Here is a 27752-nt window from a genome sequence, read left to right on the forward strand (position 1 = left end):
CCCAGTGACAAAACCAACTGCGCTACACAGATAATTGGGATACAGCCCAATGTTTTGTTGAAGGCCTGTCAGATATCTTCAGGTGCTCAGGACACATGAAAAAAAAATGTTTTGCTTGCAAGACACATAAATCATACCACATGTCATGATAGATTTCTTGTTTTTTAAATGCAGCAGGCAGACCAGGCTGAATACTGAAAACTTTAAAAACTTTCTTCTAAAAATCCTTATTCCTGGAACATTACACATCGCCAGTGCTTGCAGTCTGATGGAGGGTACCAAAGGTGCTCAAAAAAGCTATTAAAAAGGAAAACTTTCCTGGGAAAAACTGTTTAACATCCCTGGGCACCTGAAATACAGATCACAATGATCCAGAAGTGCATGGCCACTCTAGTGCCAGGTGTTCACCTCCATGACAGGAGCACAGCAGCATGGCCATGATCATATAGAAGCTGGACTTGACCAGCAGCAGCAGGGCTGGGGTACAGGCTGCCCAGCAGCACTTCCACATGGCTGGAAGCACTGACACACCACAGGGCCACCGTGTCCCAGGCAAGAGCTCAGACAGCTGCTGGGGCATAGCACTGCTGCCAGTCTGCACCAGTGAAACTAAAGATGGGCTCAGGGGATTTGGGAGCTGGGCATTCAGCCTGCTAACAGCAAGTGCTGCTGACCTCCTCCCCCACCACATGAAACAGGGCTGAGATATTGTCATGGTTTAAGCCCAGCCAGAAACTAAGTACCACGCTCACTCACTCTTACCCACACACACACCCGGCCCTGTGGGGTGGGAAGGAGAATCAGATAAAGGTAAAACTCATGGGCTGAGACAAGAAAAATTCAGTAATTAAAGTTTTTTTAAAAAATTAGTAATAATAATAATAACAACAACAACAATAATAATTGTAATGAAGATGAGAGGGAAAGGGAGAAATAAAACCCAAGGGAAAACAAGTGAGACACAATACAATCCACCCACTGGCCGATTCCCAGATAGTTCCTGAGCAGTGATCGGTGGCTCCTGGCCAACTACCCCCAGTGTATATACTGAACATTACAAAAGTGATGTATCCCTTATTCTTCTAGAAACCTCAGAAATTAAACTTACAACTCAGGAAATCTGCAAATCTTCTAATAGAAAATAAGAGTAACAAAATGATGCATGCTTCAAGAATCTAAATCTAATTCTAAATAATCTTTGGTATCCAGGAAAGAGAAACACAGAAAAACAATTTGGAAAGATACAAAAGGAAAAGTAGAAGCGAAAAAGGGTATGTATTCTTTTTAAAACATAGATTCCTTCATGACACTGTTTCAGCAGTTAGTATACCTAGTAGAGGCTTGCAATTTCTGATAGTGATTAACAGAACAAGATCATTATAAGGCTCTCCTGTTTGCCTCTCAGTTTCTCAAAACACTGGATAAAAAAGATGCGATAAAGCTTTCAGAGTCACAGTTTATTAGGAGTCACATACCTGAATACAACAACAAAGGAATTTTTCATTTTCAGAGTGTAACTGGATGTGTAACAGCATTTAATGTATTAAATATCCTGTCTCCAGGATATTACTGAAGCTGTTTGGGTGTCATCAAGCAAAAACTAAACTATGTGATACTTAAAATCAAAAAATACAAAAAGCTTTATAATTTTGACTCCTTACAAATCAGCTATTTGTGGAGTAACACTTGACTGCTAACACAGCAATGAAGGTATCCTGACCAAACACTGACTTTTAATCAAAACTCATAGCAAAGACAACCAAAAAATAACCACCAGCACAGATCTGGTGTTTAACTAGTAATAGGTATGGTGTTTTTCTTCTGTTCAGCAAGTGTCCCTCAAAACCAAAGGATTGTTGAGGCACATTTCATGCAGTATCCAGATTATTCAGCTTATTACTATTACTGTATCAGTATATTAGTGCTTAGTGTGGTGGGTATATTTAACCTGGAAAGATACAGAATACTCAGCATCAATTAGGTACTTGAGAGACGTTTTATATTAAATTAATTTCCTGTACTCATGAAACATCCATCAATTGGATGTAACAGCTTTTGTGAAATGTGTATGTGTCTGGTAAGACAAAAAAAGTATCAGAAAAGACAGTGTGACCACTGGCTTGAAAACTAAAGTAGGCAATCAAGCAGAAAATCAGGCAGGTGTCTAATCTTGGATCAAATTGTTTTTTTCTTGTAACCTGATTTATTAATTCAATTCAGTTTGTTCACTGTTAACAGAACTTGGTTTTATGGATTTTATTTCGGGTTGGAAGAGCATGGAGAGTGTACCAAAGCTGTTATCTGACTATATGGCAAAGAAATTTTATTTGCATGTCCTGGTGTCATATACATTGCTATTTGACAAAAATCAATGATGTTGTTTTAATCTTACGGTTTCAAGAAAGGGTTAAGTTACCAAAAAATCAAATCTTCCTTATACTGTTCATGAGGCTCATTTAATATATATTATTATATATAAATTATAATATATAAAGAATAATACTGTTCATTTAATCATAGAAGCTGAATATTGCCCTGCCTTATGAGTCATGCATTTAAAAAGAAAATGAAAAAAAAAAGACACATCTTCAAATGCTCCAAGAAAACCTCATTCCTGCCGCTAATTCATATGTAAAACTGAAAATTAACATGCAGTCAATGAGGCTATTTCCACAGCTTTAGGTACCCAGTGCTGAGCCTTTATGAAGAAAGTGTACGCACAATGAAGTCTGTGTTCCACTTTCAAACTGAAGTATGTGTCTGGGCTTTTAGGCAACAGTAAGCGAGTTTCAAGATGAGTTAGCCTACAGAACCTAGGGCTTTGTACATCTGCACTCCACCTGACTGCAGGAACTTTGAGCAAATTTCTACCTTGCTGCAAAAGCTTCATTACTTAATTATATAACCATCATAAACTGACAGGACAGAGCAATAAAATTTTCAGCTTATGTAATAGAAACTGCATAGGATTGGAGGAGACCCAAGAAGCATGGGGTGGGAGAATCATTTAACAGGTTACAAAGATCTCTATTGAAGGATGTTTGAAAGTACTTTGTCTTCACAAATATTTTTGTCATACTCTCCTTTAGTGCGACTATCTGTGTCAAGGACAATTTAGCAAAGAGCAAGGGAAGAAAACTTTGACAAATTTCTCCTCAGCATGAGGACAGTTTTTATGGGGACACAAAAAAGCTACTGAGCCAACCGATCAAACTATCACTTTCACAGCCTGGCAAAGGCCAGAAATACTACTAAATTGATGAACAAGCCACAGCAATGAGGTTGCCCAAAGCTCTAATGAAACAGGAACGTCTAAAGACAGTAAGTGAATACTATACATATCCAAGCTCCATATATCAATTTTTTGTGTTTGTGGGTTGGGCTTTTTTCTGAAGTTTAAACCAAACTTTTACATGGTTGATTTTCTTTGTTGCAGCAATCAAACTGTCCTCATTTTCTAAGGATTGATCTTAAATTTTTGAAGACTCTCAACTGAATTTAAGCTATATTTTTGGCTGGTCTCATTATTTAACAAATTGATTTAATATCTAATATTTAATAATATGTATTAAAACTTAATAAGTTTTTAAGAAAGTGCAGCTCACACAAATATGGAATGGTTAGCACTGAAATGTAATAAGGGATGGCAATTAGCAGTATATTATTTGAATCATATTGTACAAAGCAGTAGAAAACTTTGTTGTTATCCTGTAATGTTTATACACACATACATGGATGTGGTTTCATTTTTGCAAATGCTGTCGTGCTTTTAATGTATTTCCAGCACCAAGTCCCACAGAATATTACAGCGCAACTGTGCAAAACCTTCCCCAGCGAACAGGATTACCACTGTGAACAGGTTATTCTGCTCAACAGACCCTTCTTTGAGTGCTGAACATTGAACCCATAAGACTGTAATGCCTTTTGCCCTCTTTTGAGTAACTCTTATTCCAATCCACAGCCCTTTGAACTTCTGGAAACCCCTCAGCACCATCAGCAATTACACAGCACGTCATGAATGCACAAATTAGTTATCAAAGATTAGCAAATACCATCATGTCTGCCAATTTGCTGTAACTTCTGCACACAGAACTTTTTGCCCTGCTATAGAGGTTACCCATAATTCTCTTAAATACTTTTAAAGCATAAACAAATAAAACTGAAGGTGATAACTCCAAAATAACTCATTAAATGTTTTAATTGAGTTCTCGCACTTCCCTACCAAGAAAACACTACAATAAGTTCCTCCCAATACACGTTTCCCTAACACCACATGTACATCTGCACAGCCTTAATTTTGTAGCAGTGACAAGTCTCAAAAAAAGTAATGAATTAGCCTAGCAACTCTGTAATAAATATAAACACATATATAGATTTCTGCAGGTTTGGGACAAAAAAAAACAATTGCTTTTTTAAAAAAAATCTAAACCTACACGAAGCAAAATTCGATTGCTATAAAATAACTCTGCCTTAAGTCAATTGCAGCTTGCACTTTACCGATTATTTTGAACTGTTGCTACGTAAAAATGCGTGGAAGCACTTCTGAGTAGTGACGAGTTCTGTCATTGTAGCATTGCCACCCAGTGGTTACCTGTCCACTACTTCCTATGCATACTGCCCATCAGCTTCTGAACATGCTGCGGGAGTTGAATTTCTGCACAGCTCCAGCATTGCCCTGTGAGGTTGTCCACAGAACGTTCTGCCATCCTCACAGCTAAGTTCTTTGGCAACATGCCAAGCACCAGTGGAGAGCTGTTCTGCTGCCCTTTCCTTGAGCCAGTGAATGTGTTACTGCTAACTTTCCAGTAACTTGGAGATTCTCTTGCCCCTTTGATAGCAATCACTAACTGGGCAGGACTTCAAATTTCAGCAGATAATTGGAGAGCTCATCAAATTCTGCTCGATTCCTAAAACATCACTGGTTTCACTGCTGACCAAATAACTATGTTTGAAAGATGAGCAAAGACATTTATACATACCAGAAGAACATGCTGTCAAGTGCCAAGCAAGGAGGTGCCAGCATAACCCTTCCACCACTTGTATCTTTAAAATTTCCCTAGCATTGTTCATTTACTATTAATTTATTAGAATCAGCACATAAAACATCAGCTTTTTGTGTTTTATTCAATTTTCAATGAAAGCAAATAAGTGAGCATATTTAACCACAAATCTCCCCAAATTACTTATTTCCATATCTAAAATACTAAAAAGCTTTCACTATCCCAGCCTCATGTGTCTCTATTGCAAAACTGTCATGGACACTTTCATACTTATTTTGAATACATCTAATTAACATAAGCCTTTGTTTTGAAAAGTTATTTTATTTTCATATACTTTAGAATTATGCAAGGATTAATTAGTGAATATTAGGGTTAATTAGTGAAGTTGTTGCTCAGATTTTTCCTTTGGAACCAACTGTTTCTTGAAATACTGAAGAATATTTTAAAAATATTTGTATTTACAAAATTAGAATATTTTAGTTAACTAAGAACTATCCAAAGAAATATCAACCAGCTTTGAACAATTTAAATGAAATAGAGTTTTAAAATATTTCCATTTTTCAACTAGCTATATTTGTACTTTAAAAAAATAAATTTATGCCAATTTGAAGACAGACAAGGATTTCTAGTATTTTAACTGCTACTCAATTATTATCCTCCAGTACTTCATAGGAAACAAACCATAATTCAAAAGGATGGTTTTGAGAGCAGCACCCCACAAAAAGTGCTACACTTAAGCATCACAGCTGAAATCTGTGCACAGGTTATCCCAGGCTTAGTGGGATTCTTCTAGGGAAATATATCTATCAAACCCACTTAAATTACACTGGTTTTATTCAGGAAATTGTATTAATGGAGGAAAAATTACCTTTGGGTCAATCTAGCATCATTTCTGTTCGGGGAAAATAAATGTCTGTGTGAACACATTTCAGTTTTGCCTGTGGGTAGGCATATCAGTCCTCTGCAGCCTCCCTGTGCCTCATCAATCTGTTCACCAGTGTGTGTGGTTGCAGCCAGCAGTTACAGCACCAAGCCACCACCTCCTAGTTTTGATGGCGGCATATGGCCAGCTTCTGCAATTGGTATTCAGACTGCCCTGGGATGAACATCCTGGCAGATCACTTGCATATACTTTCAGCATATACATTTAAGTTGAAAGAGGACAGGTTTAGGTTAGATATTAGGAAGAAATTATTTACTGTGAGGGTGGTAAGGCACCGGAAGAGGCTGTCCAGGAGCAGCTGTGGATGCCTCATCCCTGGAAGTGTTCAGGGCCAGGTTGGATGCAGCTTTGAGCAACCTGGTCTACTAGAAGATGCCCCTGGCTCGGTCTTTGAGGTCCCTTCCAACCCAAACCATTCTATGATTCTATAATATAATTGCTGCCAAGCTTGAAAGTGACTACTTGCCCTACATCTTCTTGTACTTCAAAATCAAATTAAGGTACAGAAACCCCTCACTAAAAATTAATGCCTCCAGGATGGACACAACGATACAATTTAAAATAAAAAGAAGTTTTTTAAAAACCAAAAGTAATACAGATCCAAAACAGGTTTTTTGGGCTTTATCCCCACTTGCCACACAGAACAGAGAACATCCTCCAAGCCAAAACATGATTATAAGGCCTCACTCCCACATGGCTCACAATGCTTCCATGCTTTCCTCTTTTCTCAATCCAAACTGATGCTCCTGATTAGCACATTAACATCTGCTAGAACAGCAGCAAACCGAACCCAACGTAAAAACCACAGTAGCACTAGGAGCCCTCACCTATAGAACTTATATATATATAAACCTGAAACACGCGTGACAAAGCATAGATACGTCAGTCAAGAGCACAGTGCAGTAAGTTGATTTACTCGCATAGTAATGAGAATAGGAAGAAAATTGCAAAACCACTTACCATATCCGGGGGCTTCCAATAGTACACAGCAACATTGGAGGCAGCATCAGAAAACTGCAAGGGAAGGAAAAATTAAAAAAAGATAATTGGACAATTTGCTTTGGACAAATTGGACAAATTGAAATTGGACAATGAGCATTAAGGCGTTATGATTTATGTGTCTGTGCTTTTGCCTACTAGAGTCAGTACCAACAGTTTCCAGAATACCAAAGATACTAACAAAAGCAGAGCACCCACGAACTTCAGCTAAACAGAAAAATGTTTGGAGGCTTTTTGGAAGCACTGACAAACCAGACATGACCAAGATCATGAAATCCACACAAGGGGCTGGCAGAGCTGAGTTTAACTAGGGAAATGGACAAGACCTGCTTTGATTTCAACAACAAAGTTTTAGTGGTGGCCAGTGAACACAAACTGAGGTAACTAGTGGAAAGGCTCAAGAAAGCCATGGGGAGACACATCCTTTCATTCCTTCTCAATGCCTTTCACCATATGTGAAAACTAAACAGCACTCTCACTGTCCAAATTACCTTTTAGGAAGGTTTCAGCTTTCCTGAGCCTACAGATTTATTTTTTTATTTTAGTTATGTTATTAAATGTTATGCTACTTTTATATTATTTATTAAATGCTATAGTTGTTTATGTTGTGTTATTAAAGTTTGTTTTTCCCCAAGCTGGTGCTGTTGTCTAACTGTGGTACTCACTTAGCTTGTTAAGCTTGTCACTGGAAAATAAAATTTCCATTTCTTACTGAGGGGGACTTAGTTACACCCAACCATTCCCCAAGCACCAGCATCTCATGTAAAATCCCAAAAGCCCATGGCATAACTGTTCTAAGACCTGGTCTTACACAACCATGTCTGCACACCTCACAAGAAGCCCTTCCTACCCTGCCTGGAGTGAGATTCTTCAGAAAAATGAAACAACAGTGTGAACAGGTTAATGATCCCAACTGGTAGCAACAGACCCTTTGCTTCAAAGGCCGCAGGATGGGATCTCAAGGGCCCAGCCAAAACTTTGTTTCACTGCAGGTCCCTTACCCTACACTGGAACAGGTCTGCCTTCACACAGTTTGAAGCACGCTGCTGCCCAGTAAAGCCACCACCACTACAGTTTAGCCAGCCAAGTATAGATTCAGGTGTGAAGCACCCACACTGGAGACATGAGGCCAGCCCCCATCAGTGTCCAGGTGAGACAGAAGGCACCAAGTACCTCTGGCTGACCACAAGACAGGCTCTACCTGCAGAGGCAACATACAACGCTCCACCAAAGGGTTCAATTCCATCCTGTTCCTCAGGAAGGACATTGGATAGCCCAGTGATCAGTGGCCTAGACCCATGTGCCAGGCCAACGTGTCTGCTCCCTCACCAACAGAAGTGTGTACATCTGCCTGCCAGACCGACAGGGTCGCATTCTAACAGGTTAATGCAGCCCCCAGAAGCCACGACATGACATGACACACCCCACACCCCCACCCCCCCCCCCACTCCACCCACCCACCCACCCTCCCACACCACACCACCGCCACACCACACCACCGCCACACACCGCCACACACCGCCACACTGGCGCGAGTTCCTTCACAAATAGCCACACCCCTCGTACCGGGCTCCGCAAGGAGAGAACTGCGGCAGGGGGCCCGCGCGCCGCCTCACAGCGCCTACCCGCCCCGCCCCGCTCGATCCCGCGGCGCAGCGCGCATGCGCGGCGCAGGAGGCGGCGGCAGCTGAGGCGCAGTGGCTGCCGCTCGCGCAGCTGATCCCGCTCCCGCCGCTTTCCCCTTCTGCCGGGTAGCGGTGGCCGCGCGCCATGGCGAGCGGGGTGAGGCGGCGCGCGCGCGCGCGCGGACGTGTGTGGGCTCCGTGGGGACGCGCGCGGCGGGGTGCTGCCGCCCGGGGCGCGCGGAGGGGCCCGCGCGGCGCCTGCAGCCCCCGCGCGTGGGAGGCTGAGGCGGGTGGGCCCGGGTCGCGCGCCGGTCAGCAGGCGGGGCGGCTTTCCCGGGCCGGGGCTGCGGGCCCGCGCGGGGTGGTCGCTCCCGTCCGAACGCCGCCGTGCGCGCGCCGGTGCGCGGGGGCGGCCCGGCCCGGTCCGGCCTGGCGCCTCCGGGTCCCCGCCCGGCGCGGACCAGGCGCGCGGCACGCGTGGGCGTCGCTGGTGGCGCGTGGGGGGCCGGTGCTGTACTTGCCGCGCTAGGAGCGAAAGCGCGCGCTGCAGCCAGCCCCGCGTGCTCTCCCGCTGCCCGCTGAGCGGGAGCAGCAGCGGACGCGCCTGGGAAGGAGCCGCCGCGCAGCGCCGTTTCTGGCACAGCTGGGCCCGCTTGCCCTGTAGGCCGTGGCCCGGCAGCTTGCCGCGCTGCTGCAGGAGCGGGGCGAGGACCCGCACCTCCTCCGTGCCGCCGCAGTTACCGCGCAGCTACTGATGCGGCCCGGGGCCGGCCGGGCGGCCGCGTTTGCCCAGGCGGTGGAAGCTGCGCGGGCCGGCGGGGCAGCCCCTGTCACTGCCGAACGCCACCGCCTGTGGAGGGGGACAGCGAGAGAGTGCGGACCGACAGGCGACTCCGCAGTCGCGATCCTGTGCTAATGTAATAACAGGGAAAATGAAGAATGGGTGAACGTTGAGGTGGGGTTTTTTTTTCCAGTTGTTGGTTTTAGGGTTTCCAGCAGCGGGACAGCAGCAAGTTTGACTGCTGGGGAGCCCGAATTGGGGCTGACCTGATGCCCTTGCTGAGTGGCCCAGGGGCCCTCAGGGCTGTGTGGCCTAACTGCGCCTTCAAAAGCCAGTTTGTTTAACAGTTTCTGAATTGGGAGATACTATCTCAAAATATGCTTCCAGATGCTGGTTTTGGGAAGATCAGAACTTACCCCATATGGAGAGTTTTCTCCCCCCTTTAATCCTGTGCTTAGCTAAGCTTGTACAAGTTCAGATTTTAGGAATGCGCAGTCTCCTGTGCAAGAACAAGTGATTGTGTCAGAGAAGGGTGAGGTATGGTTTGCGAACCAGTAAACTATTTACTGAATGATATCCCCTCTTGCATTTTATGCCTTGAATTTAGATTTTCTGGCAAAATTTTTGGTACATTTAGAGATTATGACCACATTCAGTGCATTTTTATATTATTTATCCTCGTAATAAAATGCAGGGCAAGGGGAATTCACCATTTTAGGCTAAGGGTATTTCTATCCAATATATGCTCCTGCCAGCTGTAGGATTGGGTACCTGTTTTCTGTTTAGGTTGGCAGCATTTATTTTAGCAAGTTTAAGCCAAGGTAAACGCCCGCAGTTTTGCTATTACAGGTACAGCGAGGGTGTTAGCTGGCTCTGGCAAAGTCTGATACAATTTACTGTACAACAAAAATACTACAGAAGGTCCTAAACTACCCATTATTTCCTTCTATACATACAAGAGAGAAATCATACCAGGCAAGGTGAACATGTGATCTTGGTGCTGTTACCTCTTGCAGGCGGTGAAATTTCAGGAAGACTGGATGACTGTATGTCTGCCTTTCAATGATTCTACAGCAACACAACAGCTAGTTTGAATGCACAAAATGTCATTTTCTTGTATCAGTTTATAGTTAATGCTATTAAATGCTTCATATTTCCAATAGTCATAGGAATGGCTTAGACCAGGGGTCCTCAAACTATGGCCCGTGGGCCAGATACAGCCCCCCAGGGTCCTCAGTCAGGCCCCCGGTATTTACAGAACTCCCCCGCCCCCTCCCCTGCCGGGGGTTGGGGGGGGAAACCAAGCAGCCACAGATGGCTGCCTGCCACTTCATCCACGTGCTGGCCCCCTGTTTAAAAAGTTTGAGGACCCCTGGCTTAGACCTTGTTTGTATGGAAGAGAATCAGTGCACGTCTTCTGGTATAACTGAACTCCAAAATACATGGATGCTGTTCTGGAGTAGGCTGTGAAGGGAGCTGTTCTGAAGCAGTCTCGTCTGTCACACCTTTCCTCAGGTTTTAAGGTCTGGAAATTGATTTCACAACTCATGTGTCTCCTGCAGGAAGCTATTGAGTACCACATTTGTTGAAATATGTACCTGTCAGAAAGCAAAATCCAGATTATCTGATACCCAGCTATCCTGAAGGACAGACTCAGATACTGACATCTAGTTGTACTCCAGATGCTTGCACCCTTGCAGCACCTGAAGCTGCTCTGGATTGTATGGCTATAATGCTTGCTGATTTCCTTAGTCACTTGCACGTATGTACCTGTTGACAAGATTAGATTTACACACCGACAGATCCTGCCCTGTCATCCAGGTTCTGCACTGTTTGGCTTGAAAAGCTTCTTGGGATATATAGATGTAGTAGCTGCGGAGCAGGGTTTGTCAGGGTGCTGAGGGCAGTGAATGAAGACTTGCTAACAGTAATCCACAGAATCTCTGCCAAAGTGTTAGTGCACAATAACTTGTTGACAGTAACCATATAGCAAAGTCTGTCTGGTCCCTGTGCATCACTGGAGGGGTTTGCCTTTCAGCTTCATGCACGTGTTTCTCCTTGCCAAAATCATACTTGGAAGCCATCCTAAGGAACAAGGAATTCACTTAATGTGGCTCTCAGACCCTTATGTGACCTCCAGTTTGCTGATTTTTTTTTTTTACTTTGAATGCTCTGCTCAAGGAACACATCTCAAATAAATGCCAGTCCGTTATTTTAAACCACCATATTTATTATGCACTTTTCCATTCCTATTGCTTATTTCACTGCCGTATTTGAGTATCTCCTAAGCAGTCCTGGGTTTATTATGTTTTTTGCTCAGTAAGAGAATTACATCCAAATTTCAGATCTTGGTTTACTCATTATTGTTTAGCTTCCTGAAAGCAAATGTAGGGCAATTAAGCCTTTGTGTTGAAATTATAAATTTCAGATCTGGGATTCTTTCCAAAAGCCAGTAGTGTTTCTGTCATTTTCTCACTTGGCTGAACAAGAATTACTTGAAATGAACCACACAACAGATGTCCTCTTTTTTTGTTGTCGTTTAGGTTATTAAATGCAAGGCTGCTGTTGCCTGGGAGGCAGGTAAACCTCTCTCTCTGGAGGAGGTGGAGGTTGCTCCACCAAAAGCTCATGAAGTTCGTATCAAGGTAATTAAATCAATCATTAGCTGTGTGCATTGTATTTTGGGAGGCAAAGTACCAAAGCCGGACAGTTTGTTTACCAACAGCAGAAATGTTGAATGGATAGCATTAGTTCACTAGTGTCTTAGCTGGCTTTACAAAGAAGAAAATTATGGTATTTAGATCTTCTGTTTATGAAAAACACTCAATTTTTAATGGTCTCACTTCACAGTCTGGTGTAAAGATCATGGCTAGTCTTGGGGATCAATTCCAGTTGTTACAGACTAAGCCCCCACACAATATCTGAAGTAGGAACACCTTTGATCTTACTTGAAGGGTAGCAGCTTGTGAGCTGTTGCAGCTGTGTAACATGCTGGATTTTACTTCAGTCAGGCTGTAAGTTACTAGCTGCTGAGCCATGATTGGTCTCTTGGATTCCACATACCCAGGTTTCTGATTTGATTAGGACTTTCCGGTAGCCTGTATCTGCCAAAAATACACATGAAGGTGAAATTTGTCTCTGTGGAAAGGGTCTCTGCATGGTGTTTAATACTTAAACTGGATTTATGCAGCACTGGGAGTTGTGTGCACTGTCTCTGGTCATTTTACCTTTGAGAAACTAACTTACATCAAATCTGAGATGCCAACCTACTTTGAGACAACTTGAAGTACTGATTTCAAGCTTTAGGAAACCAGAGGTCATCTTTTACCCATTTCAGCATCAGAATTTAGTTGATGGAAGTGAGAAAAGACGTACTATCACGAGTTTACTTTTTCAAAGTAAGAAGTAGTGCCTTGCCTTGGCACCCCTGTGCCTTGCCAGGAGTGAAAGCACGTTGGCCATATCACAAATGCTGCTGGGCTGGCAGATTTGTCCCAGCAATTGCTCTGAATTTCTGACCAAAGGGAAACATTTAGATCTGTGCTTCTGTTCTGTTCTTCAAGATGCCTCAGATTATATATTTCTTCACAGATAATTGCCACTGCTGTCTGTCACACTGATGCCTATACTCTGAGTGGTGCTGATCCTGAAGGATGTTTCCCTGTGATCTTGGGTCATGAAGGAGCAGGAATTGTAGACAGTGTTGGGGAAGGAGTAACAAAAGTAAAGCCGGGTAAGAACATTATCTTACAAGTTTTCTGCCTTCATTAAAAGTGTTATTTTACTACAAGGTCAACTGCTAGATTGGGCCACTGAGATGCTATATTGCAGGAGTCAATATAAGGTCTTATTCTGGGGTGTAATACTGTATAGATTTGTCTGTGAGATACAACACTAATCTAATCAATGTGCTCTTGGTTTAATGCTTGAAGGAGCCTAGCCTGCTGATTTATCACTTGAAATTAGATCAGTATAATTAGAATGGCTTTGTTTTGGTGGTGTTTTTTTTTCCAACTGATAGTTGTTACTTGTTGCTATAATTAAAGGGCTTTAAAATGTTTAATGATGTTGTTCACTGTTGATTTGGGGTGGTTTTGTTTTACAGTAACATTCCTATTTGTTCTGGAATGACGAATTTCTGATTGGCTGTCTGCTCAGACATGAAGAAAGTGTTTTATCTAGCACTCTATAAACAATGCTACTCTATACCTTAAACATGTTTTAATACACAAAGGTTCTAAGTGAACACAGGCTCACATAAAAGCCATGAAAATTGAGTAACTTAATGCCTTACTTGACTTGATAATGAGCCACAGATTATTTTTTTTCTTAGGGGACACCGTTATCCCTCTATACATCCCCCAGTGTGGAGAGTGCAAGTTCTGTAAGAATCCTAAAACAAATCTATGCCAGAAGATAAGGTCTGTATGCTTTTTATTTTGACACACAGTATAGTATTTGTTCAGTGTATACCTGTTGTGGTTATCAAAAGTAATTGACAGGAGTTGTCTTTGAAGAATAAATCTCTTGATGCATCATTTAATGACTTGGAAAGTACATTTTTTAGGGAGTCAGTTACATGCTACTTTCCCTTATTCCTTAAAGTTTCTTTTCTTTTTCCCCTTAAATAAATCTGTTTCTCAGTTTTCACGTGTGTGAACTGCTAGCTTGTGTCCACAGCTTTGAAAACATAAATGCTCTGACTCCATATTTAATCCGTACTTAAGGGCAGCATTTCAGGGAATTTAGCTTTTGGGAGTCAGTACCGAAGCTGTCAAGTGACACAGAGTTATGCCAAAAGCTCTTTTTTCCTTAACACCTGCTTCCAGCTAAATTTCCAACTCCCATTCTGAAAAAAAATCTCCTAAATCTAAAAAAACCCCTGGTGACATAATTGGCAGGCACTATTAAAGGGAATTGTACTGAATGAGGTGAAGATGGGGTTGTAGTGGCACAGGCAGCTGGCACTGGTAGCCAACAAGGTCAGTGTGTTGATAAACTCCCATTTCTTTCAGTGCTTCTATGAAGGAATTAACAGCATAAAGTTTTAGGAGTTTAGCATTTGATTTCTTGGAACTCCTGGGTTTATTGGAATGAATAAAAAATAATGGTGCAAGTGTGCAACTGCATCTCTGTGCTACTTAATGGATACTGTCTGGTGAGAGTATTTTATGTTTAAGACTGACTGTACTTTCCTTTTTGCCTTAAGAATTACTCAAGGGAGAGGACTCATGCCTGATGGTACCAGCAGGTTCACCTGCAAAGGAAAGCAGCTTTACCACTTCATGGGGACTAGCACCTTCTCAGAGTATACTGTCGTGGCTGACATCTCAGTAGCCTAGATAGATGCTGCAGCACCTCTCGATAAAGTGTGCCTGCTGGGTTGTGGCATCTCTACTGGCTATGGGGCTGCTGTTAACACTGCTAAGGTAAAGGTTGTGGTTGCCTCTGGCTTTTATCTGCAACTACATCTGCACCAAAGTATACATGTAGCTTAGGGACTAGGTTGGGACTGTAAACATGATGTGCAAAATTTCTGTTTCTTCTTCCTCTTCAACTGATGAAGTTTAGCTAAGAATTTCTAACTTCATTGTAAAGGCCTAATGCCCTTTAGAGGAAGTCCAGGAAGAAGGTTCTGCATCCCTTTTGATATCAGCTATGTAGAAATTACTTTTCCAATTCATCTTAATCTTGCTGCAAGTTATTCCGATAGTTTGAAGCTCAGGGTGAGACAGAGCTGCTAGGTGAGTGTGTATGAGTCTAGGGCAGGTTAGAGGAGTTGAGTCTTTGGGCAAAAATAAAAGCTTATTACCTAAGGAGGTTTTGGATGAAAGTTCTGTATAGTTTCCCTTATCTAAGTGATAAAGTCTCATAGCCATATATATTTACCTTCATGTTTCCTTCATTACGGACTTCTTGTGTTTCTGATTCATGTGGAAGGGTGAATTTTCTCTGTGTTGCTTATGGCTTCTTTCTTATTCCTAGGTGGAACCTGGCTCTACATGTGCTGTCTTTGGTTTAGGAGGAGTTGGGCTGGCAGTTATTATGGGCTGCAAAACAGCAGGAGCATCCCGCATCATTGGCATCGATCTTAACAAGGATAAGTATGCCAAAGCCAAAGAGTTTGGAGCTACTGAGTGCATTAGCCCTCAAGACTTCAAGAAGCCCATACAGGAGGTGCTGGTTGAGATGACCAATGGTGGTGTAGACTATTCGTTTGAGTGCATTGGTAATGTTGGAGTCATGGTGAGTGTTTGTGTTGACAGTAGTATGTAGAGGGAGGGGATAGCTAGCTGTCATTTAAAACAACTAAGCTGAATAGCACAATGAGCTGCTTTCTTGTTACAGAAAACATGCCATACTAATTTATTTATTGTTTAAATTGTAATGATAACTGAAAATGGTGGAAAAAGACCAGTTTACATCCCAGTCCTCATGTAATGAAAGCAGATGCTACTTCTTAGGTTGAAAATGACACTTGTAATTTTCAGACTTATCCTTACCAGGAGTTCTTTGAAATCCAGAGTTCCCATATGTTGATGGTTCAAAAATTAACAAAACCCACATAAAATATATTGTACAACAAATAGGAAAATCTCAAGGAGTGCTCAGTATTTCCCCAGTTCCTCAAATACTGAATTTAACCTTTGGAAATGCAGAAGTATTACTGAATGAAAGGCTAGGTTTTCAGGAATCACAACAGTATTCCTAACTGTCAGTAACATGGTCTCTTATTACAGTTTATCCCAACTCCCAGTGGGAATTCAGAGTAACTTCTCTGAAAGCCAGACAGGATATAAAAAGAGAAAAGTGAATCTTTAACAGTGTAAGAAAGTCTGAACCAGTGGAAAATTTAACATAATTTTCAGTGTATTTATTGTACCTTACATACTAATGTGGTGATTCATTAAATACTGGGAAAAGGAAGTGCAACCTGTACCAGTCTATGCAGCATAAATGTTAACAATAAATGTTCTGCTTTGTCCTATCCATCTGTGAAGAGGGCTGCCTTGGAAGCCTGCCACAAAGGCTGGGGAGTCAGTGTGATAGTTGGAGTAGCTGCTGCTGGTCAGGAGATCTCCACACGGCCATTCCAGCTAGTAACTGGGCGGACTTGGAAAGGGACTGCGTTTGGAGGTAACTTTTTTTTGGTATGGGTATAAAAATAACTTACTGTGGGTTAAAGCTAGGAAAAACACACTGCCTTGGTTTTGCTTGTGCAAGGAATATACTACTGACAGGCTATTAGTAATTGCTGTGTTGACTTTTAAGATAAAGACTTAAAATCTGATTCCTATAGACAGGCTATAAAAAAACACATAGGTATGGTATCTCACATACTTGGAAGAGAGAATATAACTATGCTATATAGTACTAAAAGAATGGTACAGAGGGACTGCTTTATCACAAAATAAAGCCTTGGTTCAGTTTGGTCCAGTGAAAGGACCCAGTCTTTGGGAAAATGGGAACTCACATAAACATGTTTGTGTTGCTTAATCACTAAGTAAATCATGGGGCTAACATAGGAATGTGCTATAAAGAGCTTTAAAATAAAAAGCAACAAGTGCTTGATACTAATTCTTTTGCTGTCAAACCAAAACCATATTGAGACTTGTACAGCTACTGGCAACTTGGGGATTCACTAATTGCTGAAGTTCGTAAAGTGTCCAGACGTGAAGTTGTTATTACACTGCCCTTTCTCCAAGGAATACAGAACTTAGTTGGGTCATAAAGACACATAGAGGGGTTGATACAGATGCCTCATACATGCTTTTCCTGGGTGAGGGCTGCTGTTGTGTTGAATGCCGCAATACCTAGTGAAAGGTTAGTGGACTTACGTGTTTGGATAATGTGTACTCTTCCAAACCTAGCAGGCCTCTTGCATTCCTTGCTCAGTGCCTGCCTAGAGCAGGAGTGACAAACAGGTCTCAGTTCATTTTCATATTTATCACCCAAGTGCCTGTCTAAGGGCTGTATTTTTTTCTTTCTGTTTTCCAAATGCATGCTTTCTATTTTTCAGGCTGGAAGAGCGTAGACAATGTACCGAAACTGGTGACTGACTACATGTCCAAAAAGATCAAGGTTGATGAATTTGTGACTCACACTCTGCCTTTTGACAAAATTAATGAGGCTTTTGAGCTGATGCATACAGGAAAGAGGTAATCATCATAATACTGAACGGTGTAGAAGATGAGACACTGTCAAAATACAGGTTCCCTGCTCACTGTCACGTTTTAAACAGGGAGCATAAAGGCTGACATACACCATGCATATTCATTCTGAGATAAGCAAATACATTTTCTCTGTGGTTCTAGGCATATGCCAAAACACAGGCAGAGTAAAAAGCAAGCAATAATGTGTAAAGGAAATATACAAGTATGTAAAGCTCATAAAGGGGACAAGCCAGTCATAGACTTCCAACATTGCTGAAACATTCTTCCTCAGAAAAAGAAATGCAGAGACTGAAGGAGAGTTCACATTAATACATTTTTACAAGTCATTAAGGTATTAGTCTATTTTAATTAAATAGTAGATTTCAGTATATTTTCTAACTATTTAGGATAGATTACCAGCACAGTCACTTGGAATGATCTTCTAATATGCTACATTTAAAATATTTTTTTCTAGTTTGAACTGGGGTAGAACATTCATATGGTGGGTTTGTACTAAACGTACAGCAGTTTCTGGCTTTATTAAGATAAATGTAAGTTTGGACTGTTACATGCTGCAGACTTGGGCTACGCTGTATTAAACTTCCCAGCAAGGCCCAACTCCACTGCATATTGAAGTGACTCTTATTTGCTGGTAAAAAAAGAAACCAAGCTGCTGGATGTGTGATGAGCCTTGCTGCCCTTATAGCAGTATAGTTTGCAAGTAGTGATCAACCTGCAATGCTTTTGCAAAGTAGGATATTGTTACAGAGGATATATTGGGTGATCCTTGTAAAGCCCTGTACAGATACAGGCATGGATGTGCTTTAGGGACAACGGGGATACTGTGGCAGAACTTCTGTCTGCAGCTTAAAATCTAATGCACACAAGGGGAAAGGACTAGACACTTTTAGCCTGAGATGTGTTAAAACTTGTCCTACTGTGTCTTTTCAAGAGCAGGCCTCTTTTAAATGAGTATTTTAATGAGATGCTCTGTAATTTGTTGGAAATTCAGAGACTTAATGAGATAGCTACCAGTGCCTCTAAGAGCAGAAACCCAGCTTATTTACAAGATTAGGTCACATACTTTCTAAGAATGTGTTTTAAATGAAGGAAGAATCAGCAGGTGTACAAGAGGAAAAACTGGAGAGTTGTTCTAGTGAAAATCTTTTCCTGCATGTTTGCACTAATGCAGGCAACTGTTTATCCATAGTTAGGTTCATCTGCAGGTGGATAAACAGTTAGCAGCATTATCTCAAGAAACCAGCATGGTGTTTCTAACTTTCTCAAAAGTAATAACTTTACCTGCTTTATCTCATATATAGTCCTGTTTTGGGTAAACCTGTTATCGGTAACTGCATTTTGTACTTCTTACAACTGGAAACACTTCATCTATGTAAATTTCATCCAGCGGTTGATCCCATTTCCCAGTTACAAACTTCTGTATCATTTCAGTACTTTATTCCTACATAAGCATACCCTATGAAACAATGTTACTTACTTACTAACAATTAAGTTAACAATGTAAGTTACTTAGAATTCTCCAAGTAGCCAAAAGAGGGAATGCCTGTAAATGTTAATGTTACTGATCCACATTCTTGGCTAGCTACTCAAAACTGGCAGGTAGTTTGAAAAAGCTTCCATTTTGAGTGTATCTTATTGGAGGAGAGACTAAAAAACCCCAAAGATAACAAGCATTACTAATCCATTTTAAACCAGTATTTTTAATAAATATTAAGAGGCATAAGCATAACTTCATTCTTACAAAAGACAGAAGTTAAGTTGAATCATGTCTTGGCAATGAAAGAGAGGGGACAGAAGGGGGGAAAATGGACTTACTGGTAACTTTTTTTTTCTTTTTCTTTTCTGTTTTAAGCATTCGAACTGTCCTAAAGCTTTAGAGTCAAATGTGGACCTTCCAATTGGCCAGCAGCATGGTAACTGTCCTTTTATAATGGAATTTCTGATAGAAAGTAGAATGAAGCAAATGGAAACTCACCGGAACTAGGAAGATGGATGTATTTTAGGGTGAGCATTCTGAATAACAAAAAAATCGGTAACCACTGAATAGAGTTACATAATTAGCATGGGTTGTGGAACTTACAGTGCCTAATTCAGTTAATCTACTTAATAAATGCTTATTTCTAAACATGGTGTTGGAATTATTGAGCATTAAGACTGTGACTGCTGTATCTTACTGTTTTCCTCTAGTGATTTTGGGGCATGTGCGTACATGACAGAGGAATATTCTTCAGTCAATAGGAAATTACGTGGGATTCATTACTCTAGGCAGCTACACAAAGTACAGCTGGGTTGAGAAGCAGCATTGATGTGCTGAACTGTACTGAGAGCGGCAAGAACTCCAACTCCACCTGCCAAGCTTCTGAGGCTATTGTAGGACTACAAAGGATGTACCATCTAGCTGTCCCTTAAAGCCAGTTAACTGTAGAGCAGAGTGTAGTTGGATATGTGACCTAAATATCCAGGTGTACCTGTGTTCACTTAGGAAGTCCAAATTCTGCCCTGTTTCCTGTTTGGCTCATTATTGTAAGGATAATAGCATAGACAACAACAGTCACTTGCCCTAGTGGTGTCCTCCAAGACTTCAGTAGCAGTTTTGCTACTTTCTTAAACTTACTGGCAATTGAAGCAGCCTTGGCAGCCAACGCAGCAAAAACAAACAGCGTGGGACTGTTACCTCTATTTAGTCAGAAATGGGGTCATGCCATTTGAAGCAGGTAACATTACTGTTAGTGCAACAGCCCACTTGCTCTTGAGGGGTGCAAGGGAACAACAGTAAAGAGCATTGTGTGATGAAGGTTTCAGGGTTTTGTGGGGATTTTTTGTTTGTTGGAAGGGGAGTGGTTAAGTCTTAATTTTGGAGTTGCAGGTGTTTTTTCTTAACTGTAGTTGAAGTGATCTGACTGGATAAAATTTCTTTGAATTGAAACCTGGATGCAGTGCCACACATGCAGAAAACAGACTGCAAAGCAGAGGCAGGAAGGCTACCCAGTTAAAGAAAAGTTATATACATAAAAAGTCGGTGCTTTTCAGTGAACCAAGGACACTGATGAAGAGAGAAGTTTCATGTTTTAAGGGAGTCTGGTCAAAACAACTGTTTTTGAACATTGAATGCAAACAGTGATCTTATTAGAAATTCTGTTTTGCTACTAACAATAACCTTACCCCAAGACACTGCTATACAGCTGGGACAGTTGTATCTTTTCCATTTGTCAGTGGAAAGATAGCCCTGGAGCGTTCTGAAAATAGTTGAGGTAGCTGCATTTCTAGCTTCATTTCAAACAGAGTAAACACCAAAGTTAACTCCTGTGAGTGTCATAAGAATTAATAAAAAATTCATTAAAAATCATTAAAAGTGGAGGTGAGCCTTCCAATGCGGCAATGAAGTAATTCTTACTCCTTTGTAGCTCTGGATAAAGAATTCAGTAGAAAAGTTGCTGTCAAGCCTTTCTGGCAAGAGTACTCTCTAACTACAAGATATTATCGATAGAATATTGCTCAACTCCTTAGCAAAACTACCCCCCCAACTGGATTTAACAGATATAAAATGTTTATACTGTAACAGTTGTTCCTCTAGGCTGCACAGACAAAACCAAGACCATACAGTCATGTTGTCTGCGTTACAGTATTTCTTTAGAGAATCTGCATCTTGGAGTGTGGAAAGCTAGTCTTGTAATATGTCAACAAAGATGTGTAGTGATACCAGAGCACTCGGCTCAAATACTTACAGCCTCTTACAGCCTGAAGTATTAATGTCCTAGCCATTACATAGCAGAGTTTTCAGACTACCCTTGTCCTGCAAAGCAGCTGATTGAACGGAGCATGTTTGAAATAGTCTTTTTGAAGTTGCTCAGTTAACAAAGGGACCCACAAACACAAGAGCTTGTACCCTGTTCCTGGTGATGAAGCTCTGTATTGAACTGTACCATCTTGACAACTCTAAGAATTTCAACGGACAAAAAGTTTCTACTAAATGATTGTACCTAAAAAGTGTATGTACTCTGCTGAATGTCATGTAAAAGATGCAGCTTGTCCCATCTCCTTTCACTGTTAACTTTTATTCAATATTAGCTATCAAATATTATCTCCTTAAATATTCACGTCAATTTGCAGAAACAGCATGAAGAGTTTCCAGGCTCTCTTACATGAATAGTAAAAGGGAAAATACTTTAAGGGATTGTTTCAGAACTAATTGCAGGATTGTGTTTTTAGTACAAGTGTATGCAATATCTAAAGACTTCATTCTAAAGTAGGTTTAAGTTGGGGTGGGGTATTTTTGTTTGGGTTTTTTTGCTTGCTTAGTTACTATTTTTAAGTGGATAGCGACTTCTGTAAGAATCAAAAATAGATACTTTTGCAAATCCAGTGAGCACACATCTAACATACGTGATGTTTGAGCAAAGTTCCAGCTACACAGGTGAAAAAAATAGCCTTTCAGAGTATTTTTATTAAATGAGTTGTTCTCCAGGCTGATGTGCTCTCTCATGTTGAAAGAACTGGTATAGATGCTGACTAAGCTTTCCACTTGTTTAAAAATACTGCAGCAGTGTGAACTCAGTATATTCATGCTGTGATTTCAATTTATAGGCAGAAATGTGTATCACCACAGATTACCTATATTCAAAACATGCAGTATTAAATCTGATTGTATTGGTGCCACAACAAAGAGGTATTCAAGTGGCACATGTGCAGTTTAAGGGTGACTTAACAGTGCAAGCACTACTGATAGATGCATGCAGCCAGGTACAAGCAAACCTGAACATAATTGAGAATGCTATGTCTGGTTTTGAATCACACAAAAGTTTTGTTAAAAGCAGCTGCAACTTTTATTTTGTAGACCAAAAGTGAAGCCCCCTCCCCCCCCCCCCCCCCCCATCATACACACACATGTAGAAAAGGCAAGACCATTGTAACCATTCAAGTGCATGATATGGTGGGCAAACCTCCAGGACAGTCATCTCAATACATTACATCTCATTCAACACAGGTAATTCCACTCAAATACTACAGTCTGTTTTGTTAAAATCTATACGCGCGCACACACACACACACGCATTCTATATGCATCATTTCAGGTCACTTTACTGCATAATTAAAAATAATAATACAGGTAATGAAAACATCACAATGATACTCTTACAGCAACACAGGTCTGAGGCACTCAGGGCAGAGAAGACATTTTCTGGCAAATTTGGTATTTGTTAGGACACGAGTCCAGTATTATGAAGCACTAACTCCTTTCCCCCCACCTAAATTCTGCAGTGCCAAGGGGAGCCAAGGTTAGGCAGTACCTCATATGTTTAGGTCTGATGTGGCAACAAATTCACTGGACACCTTGTAAAGGTGTGTTTTGTGCCCATGATTGTATTATTTTGATTTAATGTCTGCATTGGTTTAACTATTTCTTGTATTACAGTGGTGTAAGACAGTCTGCAATGGGGTCTGAAAAAATTTTCATTACAGTCCAGAAGAAAAAATAAATTCCCTCAGCAGAGACACCAAAGATGATGGAAAGGAAGTGGGCATGGGAAAAGAAAGGTAGAGAGAAGAGAGGCTTAATCAATCTACACTCCTTAACATAACAGTTTCCAGCTCATTACAACCCATTAACAGGAAATAAAGTGGTAAATGTACTAACATTGCCCACTCTATACCCAGTCTGAGGAAAAAAATATCAGGTGCCCCCCCAAGTAAGTTTCATGCTTTTAGAAAGTCTTAACTGAGGGGAAAAAAATGACCTGTTTAAAGTTACCAAAAGAAAATGAATACGGAATTGAAAGTGTTTCATTTTCTCACACTCAGACTTGTTTTGAGATACGTACTCATTTCACTGTAAAGTCTTGCAAATCCAATCCCCTACAGCTACCGTGGATGTACCTTTAAAAAATGCCCCACAGTTAACACACACAGGGATCCCACGAACATGAGATCTTTTTGGTTCTTGTTGCATTCCTTTATCTAGGCAAGTCTGAACACATCGACTTCATCAAGCTTTTGGAGCAGGACACTGCCTGCAAATACTGGTTTGCCAAGAAGCAGCTTATTCCAGGGAGCTGCACATAAGAGAATTTATTAATTTTCCCTGTAGGAAGCCCATACCATCAAATCTCCAGCAAAGGAAACAAGTCCTGCCATTAAGTGTGTCACCTACAGCTGCTATCACCACTGAGGCCATCAGCAGAGAGACAGGGACAGAATTAAAGGGTAGCCTATTCTTGCCAACATGCATGTCTTTCTCCCTTCTTCCCCCTTCTCAACGGATAAACAAAAAAGGCCCAGCCCATTAGAACAGTATCTGCAGAAGCAGGAGCAAGTCTTTGGAACTAGAAATGCTTAAAATCTCAGGTGCCACTGACATACCAAGTGCGACAGGACACGCTGAAGTGGTGAAAAAAACCTGGATCCCAAAATATCAAGTCCCAGTGGGAAAGGTTACCCACATTTTTCTAGCTAATATCACGGCAGCAACAGAAGCAATTGTGGGTCTAATTGAAAGAAAGGTGCTAAAGAGAATAGGAGAGAAATGAAAATTATAGCATAAGCATTGTAGGTAGGAGGAAAGCAGGAAAATCTTTAAATTCTTCTCTGCTTTTCCAGACACTGGGTCAGGTTCTTCAAGATAGTCCTCTTATCTACAATCACTGAGAACAAAGTAAATGATGAAATCTCTCTATTCTGTACTCTTTAAAAAATGCATAGTACAGAGACAAAAAAAAAAAAAAAAGGTATTGTTCAGATCCACCTGCATAGTCTTAAACTATCACTGGGACATGAAATGGGGACAAATACTATCCAGCCGCCGGGTTAAGATCTCACAGCCTGTATCAGTGACCAGAAGCGTATGTTCAAACTGGGCAGATCGCTTTCCATCTCTTGTTACAGCAGTCCAACCATCAGGCCATGTTTCATCTTGCCAACCACCTAAAAACATAAATGATGACTTCTTGACTGTTTTTAAGTAACAGATAACAGTTCCCCATTCCCCAAAGGGAAATGAAAATCTATCAGCTATACAGAACAGAACCAGCCTATTCCATCACTTATTAATAGTAAACAAGAGCAATCATATTACTCTATTGCTAAATTGCTCACCTTCACAGATCATTGGTTCAATTGTAAATACATGACCTGGCTTCATGACTCCAACTGCCTTATTTTCTGCAATAAAAAGAACACTCAAGTTAGAAAATGTGATCCCATCTTAGTAAATGAATAAATCCCTGTCCTAGAATAATATAGCCAGAGTACTGTACAGTCAGAGAAGCCCTTCACAGATTACCTATTCACTCCATTTTCAATTCTACGTTAAGGTTTTTCTTTTAGTTCTTTCCTTCTCCCCCTCCTCCAACACTGCAATATTTACTCAAGTAGCTTAAAATTAATTGCTGTCTTTCCTCAACGGGAGTTCAACTCCAGTTCTGTAAAAACCCTGAACAAATCTAATACAGGAATTTCCAGAGACTTCTAAGATGAAAAATACCATTAAAAAAAAAAAAAATCAGTCAAAAGTAGTACTTAAAGTTATTCGGAGAAGGCTTGAAACCTCTTAATTTGTTTCCACTGAACCATTAGTTCCAATAAACTGTCAAAACATGATAGCTGTTAAGCAATCCCATGATTCCATTTATGAAAGACACATTGGCCCCCTCATTACTCTGGGTAATGGGGTCATAGTAGTATCAGGGTGATAATGCTGTATTTTTTTAGCCAACATAAAAAGGCAGAGAATTTCAAGACATACTAGACAATAATATTGAACTTCTTGATGTTATATACACCAAAAATGTTTATGTGGAGACACACGAACTGAGGCACAGCACATCTCTAGGAGTGTAGTTTGACTGAAGAAAGGCTTCAGCCCTTTTTCTCTGCCCTGTTTCACCCGGAACGGCAGTGTGGCTTTGATCTGACTCAGCCTAGCATGTCAGAGCTGGAACAAACTCCAGTACCACACAGGAACCGTTACCTCCAAGTTACTTCGCTGCTGTAGACAATGTGCATCAATTCTTACATACAAATTCCCCATCCCCCAGTCTACTCTAATTGTGTAAGTTTATTAGATTGTCTAAATCACCTAGATGATTTTTAAAGTCTCTGACATCAAGTTTATAAAACAGCAACCAGATCATTTTTCTTTTACTTAAAAGAGTCTTTCTTCTATCTCCATCATCTGCTGACATTTCTTGCTCTCAGTTAAATGGAAGTTTACGGTCTTCTGCATCTGAATCAATTTTGTCTTTTATCCCCTGCAGTTCTCATGATTTTGTTAAATAATCTAAAAGCTTATAAAATGAGCTTTTTGCTTTTAAAAGTCTTTTCATAGTAAGCCAGAAATAAGCAGCAGCTTTTTTTTTTTTTCCTCCTCTTCAAGAAGCTTTAACTCCCTTAGGTCTTTCCACTTGCTTTGCTATGAATCTGTATTTAAAAAACCCCAGCATCTTCCTTACTGGGAAGGGACATTCTAGCTCAATGAAAAAGAATTTTCAAAATTCCCAACAGCCAGGAAAGATAGAAGTTTCCTTTTTCTCAGATTGCATTTTAATATATATATATAGTAAATATATATTATTTATATATATTATAAAATGCCCTCCAACTCCAAAGAATCCAGATTTTCTTCATTTTACATGACAAAAAGTAAATACCAGGATTTGATACCCTTCTAGCCTGTGATTAGGTAGAGTAGGTTTTCTCTGTTCTCTGAAAAAATAAGTCAGGGAAATTACATGAAAAATCAGTGATTGTTAGATTATAATCTAGAACAGAGGTCCTAAAACTTTTTAAACAGGGGGCCGGCACGTGGATGAAGTGGCAGGCAGCCATCTGTGGCTGCTTGGTTTCCCCCCCCAACCCCCAGCGGGGGGGGGGCGGGGGGGTTCTTTAAATACCGGGGGCCGGATTGAGGACTCTGGGGGGCCGTATCCAGCCCGCGGGCCGTAGTTTGAGGAACCCTGGTCTAGAACTACAATCTATTTTAAGGCTTGTTAGGAGATGGGAAGATGAAGGCATCTGTTGGGTCTGAGGAAATGTCCTATTAGGGGAGCTTTACAGCTGAAGTAGGCATGAACTGTTTATCACTGCTTCACCATATTTATTCTATCCTTAGCTCTCCACTGGCATTTCAGCTTCTCTTTTTTGCCTCTGTGGATGCTGTAAAGCTTAGTCCTGGCAAAAATTGTCACGGGGACATCGCCATTTCCAAAACCTAAAGCTGAGAACCTGCTGTAGAAAAGGTCATTCCTCCTCTGCCACACACTACAAAAGTTTCCAGGAACATCAGATCACAACACTCAAATGAAGAAAAGTGAAACATAACAGGATCCAGATTCAGGTCCAACACCCCTCTATACCATTCAATTAGCCTTTTATTTACATCTGGAAATGGCAGTAAGTTTTTGCTTACACCTTCTAAGGACAGAAACATTTGCCCATTCATGTCAGACAAGGATGTCTAAAAGATTAGTTGGGGATTCTGGCAAAAAACACTGAGCCATTACCCAGTACAGATGAGAGCTAACACTAACCATTAGTGCAGGCACAGACTGTCTCAGTATATACTGTATTCACCTTATTTAGGTTCATAAAGCATGCTGTGGTCCAAGGCCTAGAAAAAAAAATATTTCGCAAGTGCAAAAATTGTAACTTGATGGCTGTCAGACAACTTGCTACTTCATTAGAATATAAGCAAGAAGTAAATTCGGTGCATTCATTGCAAGCCACTCCTTGTCTACTGCACAAACCAAAGGGAATGAATACTCACTGGCATAATGTGGGACATTAGGGGCTGTATGGAAGAGTTTGTGGATTCCATGACCACAGTAGCTCCGAACGACGGAAAATCCATTTGCTTGAGCATGTTTCTGAATAATGTTTCCCAGTTCTCTGTACCGAACGCCAGGTTTTACTGCAAAATTAAAGCAATGCAGATCAGAACTTAGAGAGCTTTCTTTCAACATAACTAACCATTAAACACCATGCAGGCTAATACCTCTGTAGCACTCATGGCTTGTATGGCCATCCATTTTCGTATGCAACTTCCTATGATCATTTAACCTATCAAGTATGTGAGTGCAATAACATGAGAGAGGGAAGAAACAGTCTTATAGAAAATGAGAAACAAAACTGCCTCAGAAAACAATACGTTCTTCCTTTTGTGGATGTAAGTGCTCATATATTAAAAGGATGTCCAAGTTTGAAATTAAAGACAACAAAATATTTTCAAACTATTTGGTA

General features: G+C 40.9%; 3 protein-coding genes and 1 long non-coding RNA gene across 9 annotated transcripts in view; 2 read left to right on the forward strand and 2 right to left on the reverse strand.

Moving 5' to 3' along the window:
* The window catches only part of LOC121090403 (alcohol dehydrogenase 1), a 20290-nt gene extending 16534 nt beyond the window's left edge, over nt 1-3756 (forward strand). For 2 of the 3 annotated variants that reach the window (XM_040598941.1, XM_040598928.1), the window contains exon 10: nt 1210-3756. The gene's annotated coding sequence lies outside the window, so the exon portion shown is untranslated. The remainder of the gene's footprint in view (nt 1-1209) is intronic. The other variant, XM_040598935.1, reaches the window with a different exon arrangement.
* LOC121090468 overlaps nt 1-10617 on the reverse strand; it is a 12060-nt gene extending 1443 nt beyond the window's left edge. Inside the window, exons 1-2 of one of the 2 annotated variants that reach the window (XR_005828565.1) lie at nt 9765-10617; nt 6904-6957 (exon numbers count right to left, since the gene is read on the reverse strand). This is a non-coding gene — a long non-coding RNA (uncharacterized LOC121090468). Of the gene's footprint in view, nt 1-6903; nt 7825-9764 lie in introns of those variants that run through there. The other variant, XR_005828566.1, reaches the window with a different exon arrangement.
* On the forward strand, nt 8594-19647 carry LOC121090420 (alcohol dehydrogenase class-3-like). Its single transcript, XM_040598954.1, is given in 9 exon segments — nt 8594-8724; nt 11892-11993; nt 12940-13081; nt 13682-13769; nt 14558-14777; nt 15334-15594; nt 16350-16485; nt 17369-17507; nt 19375-19647. Coding segments are annotated over 9 exon segments (1125 nt in total). The 5' UTR covers nt 8594-8712; the 3' UTR covers nt 19400-19647.
* A 2940-nt stretch (nt 19648-22587) lies between these two features.
* The window catches only part of METAP1 (methionyl aminopeptidase 1), a 30460-nt gene continuing 25295 nt past the window's right edge, over nt 22588-27752 (reverse strand). For all 3 annotated transcript variants that reach the window (XM_040598908.1, XM_040598918.1, XM_040598901.1), the window contains exons 9-11: nt 27280-27423; nt 24612-24677; nt 22588-24440 (exon numbers count right to left, since the gene is read on the reverse strand). In XM_040598908.1, the coding sequence (XP_040454842.1) occupies nt 24280-24440; nt 24612-24677; nt 27280-27423 (371 nt within the window). In that variant the 3' untranslated portion in view covers nt 22588-24279. The remainder of the gene's footprint in view (nt 24441-24611; nt 24678-27279; nt 27424-27752) is intronic.

Source organism: Falco naumanni, chromosome 1 (assembly GCF_017639655.2).
Source record: "Falco naumanni isolate bFalNau1 chromosome 1, bFalNau1.pat, whole genome shotgun sequence".
In the NCBI taxonomy this organism is placed as follows: domain Eukaryota; kingdom Metazoa; phylum Chordata; class Aves; order Falconiformes; family Falconidae; genus Falco; species Falco naumanni.